Below are 19,720 nucleotides of genomic sequence, written 5' to 3'. Positions count from 1 at the left end.
TTATTGAAAACTGAGGCCAAAAGCCTGCCTTTTTTCCTCGATTATTGAAAATTGAGGCCAAAAGTCTACCCTTTTATCTCGGTTAGTGAGCAACTGATGCTAAAAGTCTACCCTTTTGTCTTGGTTATTGAAAACTGAGGCCAAAAGTCTGCCATTTTGCCTCGGTTGGTGAGAAACTGAGGCTAAAAGTCTACCCTTTTGCCTCAATTGGTGAGCAACTGAGGCTAAAAGTCTGCCCTTTTGCCTCGGTTGGTGAAGAACTGGGGTCAAATGTTTACCCTTTTGCCTCGGTTGGTGAGTAACTGAGGCCAAAAGTCTGTTCTTTTGCCTCGGTGGGTTAGTAACTGAGGCTAAAAGTCTGTCCATCATTTTTGGAAACTCATTTATGGAAGTGAGCCAAAAAATTATTTCTTGAAGACGTCTATCATTGAAGTCTTCTTGAGGCTACCGAACTCATCACGGTGGGGCACGGTAAGATTTCAAAGGTAAATGGTCCCATTATCACTGATCCATGCATTATGGCCCATTGGAGTGTTGAATCAGCCTACTATTTAGGGTCCCATTCTAAAATAATCTATCATAAGAAATGGATGGAGCAGATGCCATGTCATGGTGGGCCCTACAGAGGTCTTTGGTTCAGTGCCCTTTTTGCCTCGGTTATGGAAAACTGGGGCCAATATCACCCTAGACACATGCCGTTATACTGAGAAAGTAGCAAGAACTTTCGACCTTGCGTTTTCATTATTTCCCATAAAGCCCAGCTACAAAAGCAAGCCACCATTCCTCTCACTCACACGCAGAGGCTTTTCGGGAAAAATGTCTCTCAGCGAGTCCAAGCAAGTCTCCCAAAACCCTCATTTCTCTCGATTTCTGCTCGGAAATCGCCATTTCTTTCTTCAGTTCCAACTATTTCGTTGATTGATGGTGAAAGGAGCTTCGGAATTCTCGTTTCTCGGACGTGCAGGTCGATATTGCTCTTCTTCCAGCATTTTCTCGTTAAATCTCGTCGAAGATTGGATGTTCTAGCTCTCAATTTCGTTTTTCTTGATTTGTTTGGAATTTCTTTGCTGTTTTTCTATTTGTTCTCGATCGAGAACCATAGATCGTCTGGTTTAGAGAGGAATGCAGAGATTTTTATTTTTTTTTTGTGGAATTCTGTCGGATTCCCATAAAGAAGACCTTTGCGATTTCCTTGTTTGCAGATTTTGATTCTTTTAGCATGTTTTCGAGTTTTTTCTAGTTGAAACCCTGGAAACGGAGATTTCACATGGAAATTTCGTCGATTTTTTAAAATGTTGGGAAAATTTTGCTTACTCTTGCTCTTGATTTCTCATTTTCTCTTTTCTTTTAATGATTTTTTTTTTTTTTTTTTGCTATTTTGAGTTTCTGTTGATTCGTGACTTTAGAAGTGGAAATTTAGAGAGTGGAACCTAAAATTTTGCGAATTTCTTTGGAAATACTTCTCATTGTTCTTATTTTTCATTTTCTTCATTTTGATGATCTTTTCTCTATCCATTGTATACATTTTTTTCCTATATGAGACCCTAAATTTTTGGACTTGGAGAGAAGAATTTGGTTTCTGATGGCAGTTAGGTTCAGATCTTAGTACTGGAACAAGATCTTTTTTTTTTTTTCCCCAAAATTTTGAGTCTCCCTGTTATCTAGATCTGTAGATAAACGGATTAGTGCTTTCCTAAAAAATCTCACATTGTAAAGAGCTCAAAGGATTGAAAAATCTGCTCCAGCGCCATCATATCTTTAACTTGGTTTATTGTCATTCTAATCTTTTAGATCAGATCTGTAAAAATTAAAATAAAAAAATTTAAAAATTTAAAAAAAAAAATTTGTTACTTGCTATGAATGGCTCTACATGCCAACCTGGCACAAATCTAATTATAAGCACAATGTTTTAAGTTACTTGCTATGAATGACTTTACTAATTATAAGCACAATGTTTTAGCTTTCGTTTTATTTGAAGTTATTATAATTTTTGTTGTAGGCCAATGATAATAATGTTGATGATGATTTATATTGCTATGAATGCCAGGTCAACCAAGGGCTGTCTTGAAATGAGGGTTGCAGATTGGAAAAAGGTGGGCCATACTTTTTTGCTTCATGCTTTGTTTGCTAATGAACTTGGAGATCTAGGAATGTCTGATGGTTTGAACTATGAGAACCAAATTGTTATTGGATTCTTGTAAGTAAATCACTGCCTTTCTGTCTTTTGTAGTTATGTAGGAAAAATGTTTAGGTATTCCCATGTCACATGCAATTTACTAGTGTGTGCATGCTCACACACACAGTACAATTCCACACACATGGCAAACAAAGCACAATTCCTGATTCTTTTCAACTTCTTATTTTTCAAAAACAGGTGATTCCCTGCTCCTGCTTTTTGTTTATAAGTAAAGCAGGTTTTTGTTTGATTTTCATTTTTTTACTATGGCAATTGAAGTTATGGTTTGAAGATCATGATGCAGATCTTGTAGTCTGTTTGTCTGGCAGGCTAAGCTATACATATTCTAGGGCTCTGACATATAAATCACATGTTGATGAGCATTCAATTTGGTAAGACGTGGGTTTTAATTGCCACATATGTTGTTGCTTGGGGTATGGACTTTAGGGGCATCAACTGCATAATAAGTTACGATTTCCCTGAATCAGCAGTAGCTTATATTCATCGGATTGGTAAGGTTACTCAGACAGTATAACAGCTTACATCTTTCATGATTAGTGATGATGATTTTAGTTATTTAGTGGGCAGAGGCAGTCCTCAGTATTGCTCGAAGCAAGTTCGCTTGTTGTCCATCCACTTCTGCTGGCCCACAGATTTTTGTGCAGCTTTCATCCACTTCTATTGGTCCACTTATGCAACAACAAAAATATTAAAATTGTAGTAATTGCCTGTTTTTTACTGATCTTATAAACCATGGAGCTGTTCGTGATTCATGGTTCTGCCAGTGTTTTAATTATTAACTCTTTAATGATACTGTTCTGCTAGCTCTTGTTGATAAGAATGTTTTAACAGGTGCTCTACTTCCAAGAGGTCAGGTGCTTGCTAAAAAGGTGGTTGAACCCAATGGTGATCACATAGAGGATAAACTAGTAAGTTCCTCGGACTTTTTATTCTTGGATGTCATAAGACAAAAATCATACCACATACAACAGTCGAGAGGGGTTACCCTCCATTAAAACATTCATAATCATTTATTGGGCCCATTGAGATGTGGTTTACAAATCCTGCCCATCCATTGTGTGTGTCCTACTTGGATGAGGTGTCAGACCAAGTTTCAGTCGCATCCAAATCTAAGGTGGGCACCATCAAGTACTTTTAGATGTTTTAGGCATGTCTTCACATGGTTTTAGATGGTATGGCCCACCTGAATTCCGTATACAACTGATTTTTGGGATATCCCATAACCTTAAGGGAACCCATCAAATGCACGGTGTTGATGTTTCACACACATCATGGTGGGAATATTGTAATACTGGTCTGTTATTAAAATTTTAGTTGCTTGCATTTTTTTTACCACTTAGCCATAAATTTTTTTTGTTGTTGTTCATATATGTCTCTCCCTTTTCTTTCTCAATGTTATAATTCCAAAAGTCCTTTGACATTGATGTTTGGGTCACAAGAGAATTTGTCCTCCCACAGGAGATTGAATAGATTCAACCTTCCAATATCAGAAGTTGTATTTTGATTTTTGTTGTCTGACATGCACTAAATCTAACAGATAAATTTTGAAAGAAAGAAAGAAAGAAAGAAAGACATCCGCATAACCTGTCCTAGCAAATGAATCCAATGATGTTTCAATCTTGAATCATTTTCTTTGATGCATCATTTTCCACATCCATGTTTTAGTTGCTTTCTACTAAAAGTAATGATTTTCATTGACTGATTATATAAAACTAAAATTTGGTACCTATTGCATATGTAGTGTCACTCAACCTAATATGGTACTATAAAGTACTATGCTACCTAGATGATGATGACATTGCTGGTGTGTCCTTGAATGTTTACATTAGATGGCCTGGTAAAAACATTAGTGCATTTTCAGTTAAACTGATACCTTTTTTTTTTTAATTATTAATTTTCCTTTTCTTCAGATACTGAATCTGCTAAGGCATCTAGAAGACAACTGAAAGAGACAATCTACTCAGTGCTGTTCCATATGAATGTTCCCATTGTTTGTGCCATCAATCAGGTAGGGCATTTCTTTCTTACTTAATTTTCTCTTATTAATTGAAGCGCTACATTTTTTAACTTACCATCCGATGTATTCAGATTTGAAGTCTCACACTTGATTCCACCAATGTGTCCTCTTTTCATGCAATTTTAGTGTCAATATTTCCCATGTCCTGATCAATTAGATTTCTTTTATATAACTGTCTGGTAGACCCACACCTTGCAATAGGTGTGCCTTCCACTCGAAACAGGACTTTGCCATCTCTGTATCTAACTTCGCAAGAAAATTGTGAATCTGTTTGCTTAAATTCATTTTTTTAACAATTTCTATATGTTCTACTTCCATCTGGTCGCAGTTGCTTCCAAGCCTGTTTGGTAGACGTCTAAAAATGAGTTCATCTCATTTTGGTTAATTACAGCTCTTAATAGAGATCTTGATTGTTGCTTATCAAGAATATCGTCTCTAGTACATGATTACAATTAACAAAAATGAAGTGAACTCATTGTTAGGTGTTTGTCAAACAGGTCCTCTGGGCTCTTTCATCTTTAAGAAGACTAGAGTAACTTACAAGAGAAGAAACATTGATGGGTAGATAAACATTACAAGAGAAGAAAAGTGTTTCCTGGGTCTCCACGTTCCCTTTTCCTTTCTTTTTTACTTTCCTTTCTCAGCAATCCAATAAGATTCAAACTGTAAAGTGTTTCTTGGGTTTCCATGATTTTTTTTATTTTTTTTCTAATTCTTGTAGGGTGGAATATCAAATTGTGAAATGATAACCATGAGGATAGCTTTCAAGCCTACTTCTACAATTGCAATAAGTTGGACTCCCTGATAGAACACTTGTATATTCAACATGGATTGAAAAGGGAACACTATGTCAGTCTGACAACTAAATTTTTTTTTAATTTTTCTTATCAGACTTGTTATGCGACACTTGCAGAGGAAACAACATACAGTGACCAGAGACCGACATGAGACTGAACTCATTGCATGAGGATGCCATGATCCTTGTGTGGTCCCTCGAGGTCCGTTCAGAAACTTCTTTCACAGGGAAACTCCCACCTGTCATTCAATCTGTCATTTGCTTTCTTGGTCTACATTTAACCTAATTAAACATCATGGAAGAAGATTCATGTTAACAATTGCTTGCTGGTGTTGCAGCTGTGCCGATGGTGGAAGCCATGGTTGCTTTGGTTATTTTGGATCAATTGATGGTGCGGTATGCACAATGTCAGCTGCTACCCATCAACCCTTGCCTCCAAGAACTTGTGGAGGCACCAAAGCTTGAGGTTTGTTTTACCTGAAACATTGTCCAGTTGTTACTACTTCAAGGTTTCAAATTTTCTTTAGGCAATGTGTGGTTGTAATTTCACTGTAATGTCTCAGCCTTCGGAGCTTTTCAGAGTGATATTTTTATCTCTTTTTCTTTTTTTTTTCTTTTTTTTTTAAAGTCATGAAAGCTTTGCCAGATTATGTGAAGTAAATTTTTATGCTTCTATTTAGGTTCTTTTGTGAATCAAATATGTATTTGCAAAATGGTCTTGCTTGTACATCTTGATCATTAACTCTGAGCTTTCTGTAGATTGTGGAGAAACTTCTAATTGCTGCCATTGCAGATGCTGATGTTAGTGTTCGTCAGTCAGTCTTTCTATCTCTGTATGGAAATGGAGGTTTCGATGAATTTTTGGCACAGGCTAATAGTTTGAGTGCTATCTTTGTTGCTCTTAATGATGAGGTATAATTTTTGGCATAACCTACCAATGGCTCTTCTATGAGCATTTGAACTGTTATCTTTATTTGAAAAATGTTTATGAACATAGGGGCATGTTCACTATCTTTTTCTTTTTTTTCTTCTTTTCCACGTCATAGGATTTTGATGTTCGAGAGTTTGCTATATCAGTTGCTGGTAGATTGTCTGAAAAGAATCCAGCATATGTTCTGCTTGCACTTCGTTGCCATCTCATACAATTGTTGATGCATCTTGAGCAAAGGTAATTTGAAAGATATCTACTTTCCAATAATATTATTGATTTATGGGGAAATGGATGCCCCTTTATTTGTTTCACATCATTATCTTTGAAATATTAAGATCACAACTTTTCTCTTACTATTTAAGCAGTGCAGATAGCAAATGCAGAGAAGAAAGTGCTAAACTCTTGGGTTGCCTAATTCGCAGCCTAATGTTGTAGTAGACGTAATCGAAAATCAAAAGTAGCCTTCATATATGGAGGTTAGTTTTTTCTAATTGAATATTTAATACAGAAATGGCATTTTAGTGATGTCTCATTAGTAGGTTGCTGTCCTGCAGATGGGTAGTTATGATGCAATGATTATGCAGAAGCTTGTTGCCATGCAGCAGTTGGAACGTGAGCTTGAGGCCATCTCTGCCATTGATTATCAGGGAAATATGTTATTCCTAGTGAAGAAGTTCTTGTAGGTCTGTATTGATTTAGTTTAATCGCTTCATTGAGGTTGAGTTTAAATATTGTTGGTGGTTATCTTCCTTTGGCAGGAACGTTTGGAGGATCTAGTAGGTAAAAATGCCCAAGAGAAATTTGATGCTGCTATAGAAACCCTTTTACAAGAGCTTCCAGATGAAAGAAATGTTAATAAAAGACCGGATGATTCAAAACAGATACAGGAAAAGTCAAAGAAAAAGAAAAAGAGATTATAGAAGAGATAAGAATATAAATATTTGTGGAACCTATTGTTGTGTAACAGTTTGATTGTGTTTGTTTTGAAAACTTTTAGTAGATTGTTGTTAACTATTTTGTTGGTATTATGGCTTTCATGATTGATTGTTTCATGAGTGGATTGAATGAATGGATTAGTAGTTTAAATAAATATTTTTAAAAATTAAACATTTTTTGCCTCAATTTGTAACCGAGGCTTGGATTTAGCCTCGGTTGTTAAGAACCAAGGCTGAAATTCCCGTGACTAAAGACTTTAGCCTCGGTTGTTGAGAACCGAGGTTAAAAATAGATTTAGCTTCGGTTTGAGGCAATTGAGGCTAAAATTTGGATTTAGTCTCAGTTGAAAACAATGGAGGCTAAAATTTTGATTTAGCCTCGTTTCAAGAAAATTGAAGCTAAAAAGGTTTTTAGCCTCACTTGAAGAACTGAGGCTATAAATGTCATTTTAGCCTCGGTTGCTAAAACCAAGGCTAAAGCCTTTAGCCACGGGGGTTTCAACCTCGGTTTGGATAACTGAGGCAAAACTGAGGCTAAAGGCTTTAGCCTCAATTTTTAACCTTTTTAGCCACAGTTTTGAACCGAGGCTAAAACCCCCTTTTCTTGTAGTGCTAGATGATCTTTCGATGACACAAATTGAGTAATGAGTGATCCAAGAACAACTTTCTCATAAACATAATGATAGTCAACTTCCATATGCTTTGTGCAAGTATGAAATATCGGGTTAACAACCATATAAAGATCACTAAGATTATCACAAAATAAGGTCAGTTGCACAGAGAAGTGAACACCTAGATTACGAAGGATGAAGGATAACTATGTGATTTCACAGACAGTAGAGGCTATAGAGTGGTAGTCCACCTTAGCAATGGACCGAGCAATAATGGGCTGCTTCTTTACGCTCCAAGAGATGCAAGAGTCACCAAGAAATGTATAGAATCCTATCGTGGATCATCAGCTTGCCTGACAACCTGACTAGTCAGTGTTAAAATAAGCACAAACATCCAAAGACCCGTTGCTAAAATTTGGACCCCATGGATGTTCTCTATAAATTAGCATATATAATTGACATTGAAGGAGATATTTGGATGTGTAAGAGTGAGATATCGTGGACCACTATGCCAAAATTGTGGATTTGCGACGAATTTTTGCGACGAACTTTGTCTGTCACAAAAATTGCTTGGTTTAACGATGGATTTAATCCGTCGCTAACGGAAAGGGTCCGTCACCAATCCCGTCTTTCTCAAAAATCCATAATACGTCGCGGAATTTCGCGATGGACCAAAATCCGTCGCTAAAATCTGATTTACGACAGATTATGGTCTGTCGTAAAATAGCGACGGACTAAATCCGTCGCAAATTTTGATTTTGTGACGGAATATAATTAGCTGCAAATTCCCGCCCAAAATACCAGTAGGCGACAGTTTTCAGTTGCTTTTGAGATGGATCATGGTCCGTCATAAAAGGACTTTTGCCTTGTAACATTTATTTTTTTTTCATTTTTTTAAGAATATAGTGGAAAATTATGTTTTTTTTTGTAGTCTAATAAATTTTTTTTTAATAAAATTTCAGTGGTTTAATTGTGCATATTTGTATATAAGATTATTTTTTAACAATTGATTGAATGCAAAAAATAAAATATAATTATTTTGCTTTTATATCAAATGAGTGGAAATTACTATTTTTTTAAAATTTAAAACTAATATTTAAATGATTTGTAATATCACATGTAAAAGAATATTTAGAAGTTTAAAAAATTTAACAATGTTTGAGAAAAAAATGAGATTTTGAAAAAAATAAAAATCGTGATTTAATAAAAATCTATTTTGTGGAAAAAAAAAATATTGAATAAAGTTGATAAATTCGAAAAAAAATTGATTTTGAGAAAAAAAATATTATCCTAAAAAAGAAAATTAAAAATATTTTTTAAAAAATGTGAAAATTTTCACAATGTTGAAAAATGAAAATATTTTGAAAAAGAAAATGAGAGTTTGTATTTTGAAAAATAAAATAAAATTGAAAAGTTCGCTAAAAATTGACAAGTTCTTAAAAAATGCTTTAAATTTTTTTTTGAAGAAAGAAAGAATTGAAAATTTTAAACTAAAACAATATTAAAAAATCAATACTTTATTAAAAAAACAAACATTTTGAAACGAAAAATAAAGAAGTTGAAAAAATTTGTGATTTTGAAAAATAATTGAAAATGTTCAAAATTTGAAATTAAAAGAAAATTTTATTTATAAAAAACATTGAGATTTTGAATATATATATATATATATATATATATATATATATATATATATATATATATATATATATATATATATATATATATATATATATATCAAATTTAATCTTTTTAGTCGAACTTGACTATCTTGAGAAAAAAAAATCGGCATTTTGGATTTTTTGGGAAAAAATTAAAATTTGTGAAAATTTTAAAGATTTTGAAAATAAAAATTCAGAATTTGTATTTTAATTTTTTGAAATATTTTATAATAAAAATGATATTTTGTTAAAAGTTTTCAAATAAAAATTAAGAGAAAAAATATACATTTTGAAAAAAAAATGTTATTTTTAAATGGAAATTGAAATTTATCTGTGAAAAAAAATATTTTTTAACAAATTTTTAGGCACATCCACTAATTAAAGATTTAACCGTTTTTGGACAATCGAATTAGTCCAGATTAAAGAGTAAATAACTTCAGATGTTTAAATCAAATTTCATTCAAATTGTTGATCAATCTTGTGTGCCCAATATCTTTCTCATATGTAGCTAGCTTGATCGGAGCGATTAACTAGTCAAATTGAGGGTATTGATCAATAAAATAGAGTGAATGGACCAGATATATAAAATCGGTCAAATATTCTGGTTAAAATTGTGACCCAACTTATTGACCTCGCGAGAACCTAAAAATTGATGTTAGTAAGTTTTGTGGGTCCCATCATGATGTGTGTCGAACATCAACACCGTGCATTTGATGTATCCCCTTTAGGTTATGAGATATCTCAAAAATCATCCGTATACGAAACTCAGGTGGGCCATACCATCTAAAACCATGCGAAGACATCCTAAAAAATATAAAAGCACTTGTTGGGGCCCACATGAGTTTTAGATGCGGTTAAAACTTGGTTTGACCCCTCATCCAAGTGAGACACACATAATGAGTGGGTTGGATATGTAAATCACATTTAGGCATGCCCAATATATGATTATGAAATGTTTTAAGTAAACCCTTCTCCACTACATTTAGGTTACTCATTATCCTTACTAGAGTAAACTCTGTGGGGTCCACCGTTATTTATTTATTTTATCCACTCCGTTCATCCATGTTAACAGATAATTTGAAGTCTAACTAACAAAAAGGAAGCATATCCAAAGCTCGTGTGGACCATACCATAGGAAATAGTGTGATTCAACCTCTACCATTGAAAAATTCTTGGAGGCCATTGAAGTTTTGGATCAAGCTAATGTTTGTGTTTTCTCTTCATTCATATCTTTTTGATATTATGAACAGGTTGGATGGCAAATAAACATTACTATGGACCCAAGGAAGGTATCAATGGTGGAAATCATTATTCCATATTGTTTCGTGTGGCATGGTTCACTTGAGTTTTGGATTTATCGAAAATTTGGGATCAACTCACACCGTTCATTCATTTTTTGATACCATTTTAGAGAATTATCCAAAAAATGAATCATATCCAAAGATTAAATGAATCACACCACAAATAAGGGGAACGGATTGGCTACTCCCTCTAACACCATCTAATGGCTGATGGTTGGTGCTCCGTGGGCCCTACCATGATGTATGTGTTTAATCCATGCCGTCCATCTATTTTTAAAGATCATCTTATGGCATGAGACCAAAAATGAGATATATCCCAATTTGAAATGGACCACATTACAGGAAACAATGTTGAATGAGCGTCAACCATTAAAAACATTTTGGGGGCCATAAAAGTTTGGGATTAAGATGATTTTTGTTTTCCCCCTTCGTCTAAGCCTGTATGACCTAATAAACGGACTGGATGTCAAATAAACAGTACAGTGGACCTTAGGAGGATTTTAATGATGGATATCTAATCACTATTGTTTTCATGTGGTGTGGTCCACCTGAGATTTATATACCTCTCATTTTTGGGCCCTACCATGATGCATGTTTTGTATCCACACCTTCCATCCATTTGGAGAGATCATTTTAGGGCAATATCCAAAGAATGAGTTAAATCCAAAGCTCCAGTGGACCCCAACACAGAAAACAGTGGGACTGTGACGCCCACCATTAAAAACTTCTAAAGGCCACAAAAGTTTTAGATCAAGCTGATATTTGTGTATTCCCTTATTTCATGTTATATATATATATATATACTTTTGAACTAGTTGGATTTCAAATAAACATTACGATGGGCCTTACGATAGTTTCAACGGTGGGAATCACTCTCCCTGTTGTTTTCTGTGGTGGGGTCCACTACAGATTTTTATCTATCTCATTCTTTGGCTCATGACGTAAAATGATATCTCAGGTCGGATAGACGGTGTGGATATAACAAATGCATCATAGTGGGGCCCACAGAGCTTGGTGACGTCAGAGTGTGTTAGGGCGTCCAAAGAGATGCCCTAATTCACGCCATTCCCTCTCTCGCACCCTCCGCTCTCTCTTTCTTTCTCACACAATCTACTCTCCCGTCCCTCTGCTCTCAGTCTTTCTCGCACCCTCTCGTCCTTCTGCTCTGTCTTTCTCGCACCCTCTCGCACCCTTCGCCCTACTGTTGCCACACGCCCTACCCACGCACGCCCTCTGTCTGTCTCTAAAGCTCTGTGAGGTATCTCTCTCTCTCTCTCTCTCTCTCTCTCTCTCTCTCAATCTCAATACGGATTTAGGGATTTGGGGATTTAGCAATTTGTGGATTCCTGATTCGATGTGGATCCTTATTTAGGCATTTGGAGATTTTAGGGCGCATTACTTCACATTGTTGAGGATTTTAGGGATTTGAGGATTTTGGGGATTTTAGGGATTTGGGGATTTTAGAGATTTGGGGATTTTAGCGCATTACTTCACATTACTTCACATCCATTTTTTTAGTACTAATTAATTTAATTGACATGAAGATAATGCCATTGGTTGGGCCAGTAGTAGGATTGGTTCAACCACTGATTGGAATATTGTAGTCTAAGGCATTTTATTAAGAACTTTATATTAGCTAGGCTTCTCCTAAAACTATTTTCTTAGACCCATATGCACAGGTTTTGAAATCACCATACGAAACCCCAAACCCCGACATAAGGAATGATGTGGATTGGGCTTCTTGTTTAAAGTCCATAGATGTTTGTAATTTAACTTCTCCTTTTGCTTTGTAGTTGTTCCCTTCTAAGTCCTTTAATGATGGTTTTTTAATAAAAGTTTCGTTACCTCCCATTAACAAAAAAATAAAAAATAAAAAAATCCAACATAGTGAACTCCAAGCGAGCTTGCTCATCAAGGGAGTGACCCTCTATTTTATTTTATTTTTTAAAGACAATCTAGATCAAAATTCTAACCTGCTTGATGGTCTGATTCAATGTATGATTGTAGCCTGCCGTATTAGTGGACCTGCCAGATTTATGTGCTGGTGGGGCCACTTTATGCATGACTTAGATGTCCTACATTGGTGATGTGTTGGCAAGTGAGCTGGGCTGCATGTGAAGTTCTGATGCAACAAGAGTTCTTGATGTAGATCCAGTTCTTGTTTGCAACAGAAAGTGAATCCCAGTCCCTCCAAAACACCATGCTTTCATGCAGAAAATAGAAAGCAGGTTTGCATCTCTATTTTACATACCAGACCTAGGTATTGTGGGTTGTAAACCACTAGAGAATGAGGGAGAAATTGAAGAGTGTATTGTGGGTTGAACCAATAGTCCACTATCTGTACACTAGTATTCACTGCTCTATAAGGGGGTACAGAACATTGGTAGTTTTTTGCAGGTTTTTAGGAAACTGCCCCTTTTTAGTTGCAGATCTTGCAAAAATAAAAAAGCTCATTCTCTGACAAAATAGGAGATTCTCATATAAGTTGTATTATGTATTGTTATTTGTATAATGTATTTATATTTATGTTTTATATGTCTATTTGGATTATGCTAAAATATGGAAATCGAAGTGTAGGGCTTCCCGGAGAGAAAAGCTCGAGTGCAGCACTTCATAAGGCAAGCGAGCTCCGGTGAACGGTAGCAGATTCAGTGTTTAAGCTTCTGTTGTGTTGATCAGTCATCAGTGTCCCACTGTCCGTAGTCTTTGCTAGTCCTTATTTGTAACTGGAAGCTTGGGTAGAGATCAGGCCTTTCCCTGGTGTGCAACCTGGCTTCTTGTATATAAAACAGAATTATTATTTTGCCCATTCAAATTAACTGCAGTTTACTGTGCTAGTTCTCAGCTTGCTGATTCAGTTTTTAACACGTCAAAACTGAGAGAAAGATAGGCTCGATAGTTGAATGCCTCTTTCTTGTGGAACCAAATGCAGTATAGTACAAGTATATTCTGGAACTATCTTATAAAATCCATGTTAAGTATGTTTGACAGATGAAGCTATCAAGCAATAATTTCAAAAAGGGAGCAACCACAATTTACACCCATCTTTGTCACTAGCATACAGTCAATTTTTCCATTTGGGAATTGAAATAGTACAAAAGCATAATATTTCAATTCTCACAATGGAAAATTGGTGGGTGTGGATGATATCAACTTCCTTCTTAAAATACATCAAACTCCCTTATTAAAATACATCATTTCTTAATCCATATTCGTGCCCAATCCTATGACAAACTTGTAAAGGCTCCGAAAGCATAGTTCAGCCAAAAAAACTTTCCACCAACACAACTATCCATGTTCATAGAAACTTTTGAGAGATTTAGTGCAGAACAAGTTACCTTTGATGTGCCAGTGACGAACTGCAAGAGACGAGCTTGCACCACATTGTATGGCGATTGCAGAAAGTGTAGTCATCAATTTTCCAACCATCCATTTTCATCATACATGTGCAGCTCGTCTGATTAACATACTATGGGCCCACATGATAGATGGCCAAGGATAGCCTAGCACTTCTCTTTCAATTGGAACTATTTCAATTGCTTGCCTTCAAGTGTTCTACTCTTTCATGTCAATGAAACTGAGAAATTCTACAGAATTATGTATAAGCAGTGGAGCATGTGCCAGTGTAGCACACTGCACATTCGTCAGCTGGGGGTTGTCTTGAACATGCCATGGTGCAAAATTCAGGTCTCTCCAGTCATCAACCAAAGGAGGTTGGAGCCTATACTCAATGTATTCTTGTAGCCCACCTGATGAGTGGACTAGATCCTAATATATCTACATTGGCACATGTGCTTCTGTGAGCAAATCATGTCAGAAATTTCTCCACTTTAAGATCTTTTTTTTTTTCCTCCAAACTTTTGTATATGGTACTGTTTTTCAGGTTCCGATAATAGCAATGGGTGCAATCTTAACTGATTGGATGGAAGTGATTGATTTTCTTCCTTCATTGCTCATCCATGATGGGTGGTTTTATGAGCATTATGCTTCCATTCTATAGATTTCTCCTCATGGTGTTTATTTCCTCATGCTTGCAGATAGGATCCACAGCAAAATGGGTGAAGGTTAGTTTCTGCAACCAATGTAATCTCAAGTGATAAATATTTTGTTTGTCTTATGTGATATTTAAAGCATGTTGTAAGTTTTCCTGTCCATGCATAGGCCTTGCATGATAGCAAACACAGTGGGCTTCTATCTCTTAAAGTTAGTGGCTTGACTTGAGAAATTCTTCAAATGTTCTTAGATTGGCAAGATCAGGATCTGTCCGAATCATCTGCGTAGGAGTGGAAAATATTCAAATAATTCCACACATTATTAATGCAAATGCTAACATGAACAGAGGTTGCAATCAAGATCATCCATGTCCAGGGCAGGTATTGCTTGTAGAGGTTTACTAATCAGACACGCAAGTATAAGGCATGCCATCTACATACACCCATGTGTGTCAATCAGACACAAGTGCAAGATCCAAGCTGTCCACCAATTGAGTACCAGCTTGCAAATGTCCTATCCCAACATTCATGCTACTCTATTCTTGTTGACCATAACATTTGAAATAGGGAAATTTAGCAACTTTTTTTTTTCTGCCCATCCATCTCTCTGTATCTTGAACTCATGTCAATTTGCCATATGTGGTGGCATGAAGGAGCTTGGGCTGTACACACATTTGGGATTAGAAAAACCCTGTTAGCAGAAGTACTAGTTATTAACCTGCATTGAGCTATCTATTTTTTATCGTCTCTCTTCATCACTAGAGTAATTTTACCCTTAAAAGAGTATTGAAATCCTTGTCATGCTATTTGGGTTCTCCCTTTTTGCAGGTGCAAGCTGGTCTTTTTGCACTTGAAGATGCAATAGAGGTAGGATATGAAGATTTCAAGGTAATCAACCCAATTTCTCAAAATCTACCTTTTTTTAATCGTCAGATTGATGTCAGCAGAATGTTTTCCTTCAAACAAGAGGTTGGCTAACCCCATATGCTTGTAAAAGGCAGCCCAACATGCATTGCATCTGCCAATGAGGTGCACGGGTGCCAATAGTAATCTTAATAACATTTAGGGCCCATTTGGATACCACCAAATAAGTTACTTTTTCTACTTACAACAGTAGATAACTTATTTTAGATAAGTAAGTTTGGTTTAAGATTACTTAATCACTTCAGCTTAACAAGTAGAAACCAAGATAAGATACTTGAGGCATAAGTAGCTTAAGTAACTTAAGATCCAAACTATGTTTTCATTATCTCAGCAGCCAATATAAGTTTCTCTGTATCCTTTCATGCCTCTTCATTGTTTATAGTCAATACCACCAATGGTTTCAAATGCCTTAGCCTACCAACGGGCTAAGGCTGTATGTACATCTCCTCATGTGAGGCTCAAGAGCCCAAAAATTAGGCAGATCCAAGACTGTGCTGGACCACACTATAGGAAATAGTAGTAATGGAAATGCTCATTGTTGAAACCTTATAGGACCTATCGTGATGTTCATATGCCATCCAAACCATCCATAAGGTCATTCCCCTTCATCAAAACAAATTCAAGGTATTGACAATAGACATTCTTATTAACAGCATTATTGATTATTTTATTTTTTTAATTAAAAGTGCATCTTTCTTTTTATTGAAATTTCAGTTATAGAAAATTTCTAGGAATCTTTGAGGAGAAATGTGGCAACTCTCCTGAGTTTGTATTCATAATGTGACTTCCCTATTTTTATTCTATTTGTCTATTTTTGCATTGATTCGTTTTCTTTGTTGATGGAAAATACTTCTAGTTTCTTGAAGTAGTTCGACTCGAAGGACATGCCATCACCCAAAAAGAAGTTCTGTCAAGAGATATCCATCTCCTGTAGGTATTTGCTGCTTCTTTTTCAACTGAATTGAACTATGGTTTGTGCGCTGGTTTTTCTTTTACATATATATATATTTTTAATGCTAGGAAGTGATACGTTGGCTAGTCCCAAGCCCAAGGGAGGATTGATGGCAAGTGGGTAGCTGCTGTGAACTGCACAAGTGGAGATGCTTCTCCAGGTTGTCATTATATACTGAAACTCCATATATCTTGGGTGACAAACACCCTTTCTGGAAATGGACAGTCAAGTAAGTACTGTGTCACATGCATTGGAGAGTACCTCTGCAATATTCTGATTCATGGTAATGTCACTCTATGTGTGTGTGGGAAATGTTCCTATAAGGTCAAGCTTGACACCACTAGTCAGTGGTGAAAATTGGCCCGACTGGAACTTGTTAGCCCCTGAAACGGGCGAGTCATGACTTATACATCGACGGAATGAGTTGGTCCGAGTCGGTCTGTCAAAGACCATGCTTGTCTTAGAGTAGAAAATTGCACTAGCAAAGATTTGAGTTTTATGATGTCTCACCAGTTTATTATTTTGACAGGCTTATAATCCTTTGCTGGATATTCACATTTCTTAAATTTTTTTCTTTCTTTTCTTTTTGGTACTGAGAGAATAAAATTGTGTTTTCAGGTTTGCCAGCGACACATGTACGGCTAGGATTGTTAGGAGAAAATAGTCATTGGTGATAGTTCGAAAAATCAACTTCTCTTTTGATAGTTGGAAATTAATGTATGCATGATTGTTCGAGAGGATATATCCACTACAACACAACGAGTGCACCATCATTATCTTTTAGCCACTTTCTATATAACGCACCATACTGAATTTTGAATTGCAATTTGTACTGCTATGTTCTCTGTTTTTAGTATGGTGTAGGAGGACAGACGAGCTTGTTGATGGCTAGGTTTTAGAAGCCTTTGGAGTAGACCCCATCAAGGGGTTTACATATTTTCAGGTATTGGATTGAGTTGCAGTCTACTTTATAATTACCGTGACTCTATTTGTCGTTTTTAAACTGAGGAATTTGGGTTCTTGATGGTTTAGCTAGAGCTTCATTCTGGATCTTGCCTTTATTATGTTTATGCAGGTGGTGGAAAATGCAAAAATCTAGGCAGAAACGGTATGGATATTTTTTTTAAAAAATAAATCCGGTCTTTTTTTTAATGGCCAGAGAGAGTTCTATATTACGACGGTTCTATTAACTGTATAGCAAATTTCATTTTTTTGCTGACATTGTTGTAAGAGGCAGCCATGATACGATTGGATATAAGTGAATATATGGAGTGGCAAAGAAAGTAGTTGGCAAGATTAAAGTAGAAGGTTAGTTTTCAATGGTATAAATTGAATTTCATGATGTTTGGTGCAACCAACTGCACCCTAAGCTACACTTATTTTCATCGGTACAAAAATTGTGAGTAATAATCTATCTTAAATCAGACATTAAAAAGTCCTAAGCCTTCTTAGAACATCTCAGGTTGTGTTTATGTTTGTATGAATCCCGACTTTTGAGTTTTCGAACATCTAAAGTTTTGAAATTCTCATTACAGAAAAGTGTAAAAAGAGATAGGTCATAGTTTTAAAGAGTTAGATCTCGTTTGATTGGTCCAAACAACAAGAACAGTTTCTTAATGGCCTGTTGGATGCAAACTCTGAAGGGGCTTTTGAGGCCTAAACCCCTTTTTGATCTAAACAACAGTTGATGTTGTGCATTTAGATGTACTTTGCAGACCCTTGTCTCATCTCCTGCTCAACAAAAATATGGTCTGGAACTGTTATTGTCCCAATCACATTCACCGTCTCTATCTCTTTAAATATGGCTACAGTTTATGATCTGCAAAAGGCACACTTGCACATCTCTTAGTCGGATGTGATATTGTTTATAATTGCAGTGTTGAGGCTTGTCTGTGCGTTGAAACATTTCTAATACATACGGAGGGATTTTTTTTTAGCTCCCTAAGATTTGAGTCAGCTTCATTTTTGGATTTACATACATCACCTGTGAGCCCCACAGGGCTACCACCGACTAAATGCGCTTTCTAAGAGCATTCATATTTTTCAGTTGTACAATAACAATCTGACAGGTCCAATCACATCCCATTTTTCAGTGTAAGGTTTAGATCGTGTTCACATGCATTTCTATGAGCAGTCATATTTTTCAGCGCCTCTATCAATTAACTCTCTTTTTTTTTTTCTTTTCTTTTCTTTTCCATTTTCAGGAGAGTAAGACAAGGTGTTCTTGTCCAGAGTACGATTAACCTCCTATAAATACCCATCCATCGTAAGTTCATAACAGACCATAAGCAACAACAGCCATGGCCATACAAAAATCTCTCTTGCTTTTCTTCTTTTAATATTAGAATTTCTTTCTTCCAATGCCTTTACAACAGCAGCAGCATCCACACTCGGAGAAGCAGAGGCTCTCTTGGAATGGAAAGCCAACATCTTCTCACCACAAGCTCTCCATTCATGGTCACTTCCAGCTGCTAATGCCAGTGCCAACACAATCTCTCCATGCAAATTGTATGGGATCTCCTGCAACGGCCTTGGAAGCGTAATAGAGATAAGCTTACCGAGTACAGGCTTGCAAGGTAAGCTTGATAACTTGAGCTTCTCCTCATTTCCAAACCTCTTCCATCTCAATCTCAGTGACAACACGCTCACTAAAACCATCCCAAGCTTATATTGGCACTCTTTCTAGACTCGTCTCCCTCAATATCTCCATGAATAATCTCTCTGGAGTTCAACCTCTTTCAATGGTTAACCTTTCTCACCTTTCAGAGCTCGACATCTCCTCTAATGAAATAACTGGGCCTATTGCTCCATCTTTAGGTAACCTAACCAGACTGGCAATCCTCTACCTCTATAACAATCAAATTTTTCTGGTTCAATTCCTGTACAATTAGGAAATCTCAAGAATTTGGTTCAGTTGTCATTGTTAAATAACAGTCTAACAGGTCCAATCCTTTTTGCTTTAGGTAATTTGAGAATCCTTACACTTTTGTACCTCTACATAAATCAAATTTCTGGTTCAATTCCTGCACAATTAGGAAATGTTGAGAATTTGATTTGACTTGTACTTGGGTACTATTGTATTGAAAGGAAGTTCTAAGAAATCTGTGTATCTATCAAATTTGTGAATAGGATTCTTATTAAAAAAATCGTGTGAATTATTTTTTTAATGACTATTAGGTGTAAGCTTCAAAAAATAAAATAAAAAATACCAATATTTTTTTAATTCACAGATATTTTAGCGACGGACCATATCCGTCGCTAATTTCTCAACAAGAACATTAATGACGGATTTGGGTCCATCTCCTCCTCATATTAGTGACGGACCTTATCTGTCGCTAATATTTTTAACGATGAATAATAAAGGTGGTTTTTTCAAATTTTGGCAACGGATTTTTTTATTTTTGCG

At 35.9% G+C, this 19,720-nt stretch overlaps 1 protein-coding gene and 1 long non-coding RNA gene across 13 annotated transcripts; both read left to right on the top strand.

Moving 5' to 3' along the window:
• Positions 1-3,912: 3,912 nt before the first annotated feature.
• Positions 3,913-6,993, top strand: LOC131239730 (serine/threonine-protein kinase TOR-like). 12 transcript variants are annotated; one of them, XR_009168361.1, is made up of 9 exons: positions 3,913-4,205; positions 4,936-5,002; positions 5,129-5,212; positions 5,349-5,476; positions 5,770-5,922; positions 6,057-6,178; positions 6,307-6,417; positions 6,496-6,624; positions 6,700-6,993. XR_009168361.1 is itself a non-coding variant. In XM_058237570.1 (9 exons), exons 5-8 carry the CDS (start codon positions 5,357-5,359, stop codon positions 6,374-6,376), a joined length of 465 nt encoding a protein of 154 aa, XP_058093553.1. In that variant the 5' UTR covers positions 3,913-4,205; positions 4,712-4,775; positions 4,936-5,002; positions 5,129-5,212; positions 5,349-5,356; the 3' UTR covers positions 6,377-6,417; positions 6,496-6,993. The 12 variants fall into 12 exon arrangements, 8 of the variants coding, with proteins under 8 accessions (XP_058093553.1, XP_058093554.1, XP_058093552.1 ...); XM_058237570.1 differs by adding an exon at positions 4,712-4,775 and having other exon boundaries at positions 6,496-6,993; XR_009168363.1 differs by lacking the exon at positions 6,307-6,417 and having other exon boundaries at positions 6,478-6,624.
• A 10,396-nt stretch (positions 6,994-17,389) lies between these two features.
• LOC131241484 (uncharacterized) lies at positions 17,390-18,947 on the top strand. Its single transcript, XR_009169057.1, has 3 exons — positions 17,390-17,622; positions 18,519-18,580; positions 18,690-18,947. It is a non-coding gene; the product is annotated as an uncharacterized LOC131241484 (long non-coding RNA).
• Positions 18,948-19,720: the final 773 nt, after the last annotated feature.

Source organism: Magnolia sinica, chromosome 3 (genome assembly GCF_029962835.1).
Source record: "Magnolia sinica isolate HGM2019 chromosome 3, MsV1, whole genome shotgun sequence".
Lineage (NCBI taxonomy): Eukaryota > Viridiplantae > Streptophyta > Magnoliopsida > Magnoliales > Magnoliaceae > Magnolia > Magnolia sinica.
Note: the sequence above shows the minus strand (reverse complement) of the source record. Positions and strands in the feature narration are given on the sequence as shown.

Coding starts and splice junctions, on each gene's coding strand:
- LOC131239730 (XM_058237572.1), top strand. CDS start 5,357: ATGGTGGAAGCCATGGTTGCTTTGGTTATTTTGGATCAATTGATGGTG. Junction 5,923..6,056: donor TTGTTGCTCTTAATGATGAG/GTATAATTTTTG, acceptor TCCACGTCATAG/GATTTTGATGTTCGAGAGTT. Junction 6,179..6,306: donor TTGATGCATCTTGAGCAAAG/GTAATTTGAAAG, acceptor CTATTTAAGCAG/TGCAGATAGCAAATGCAGAG.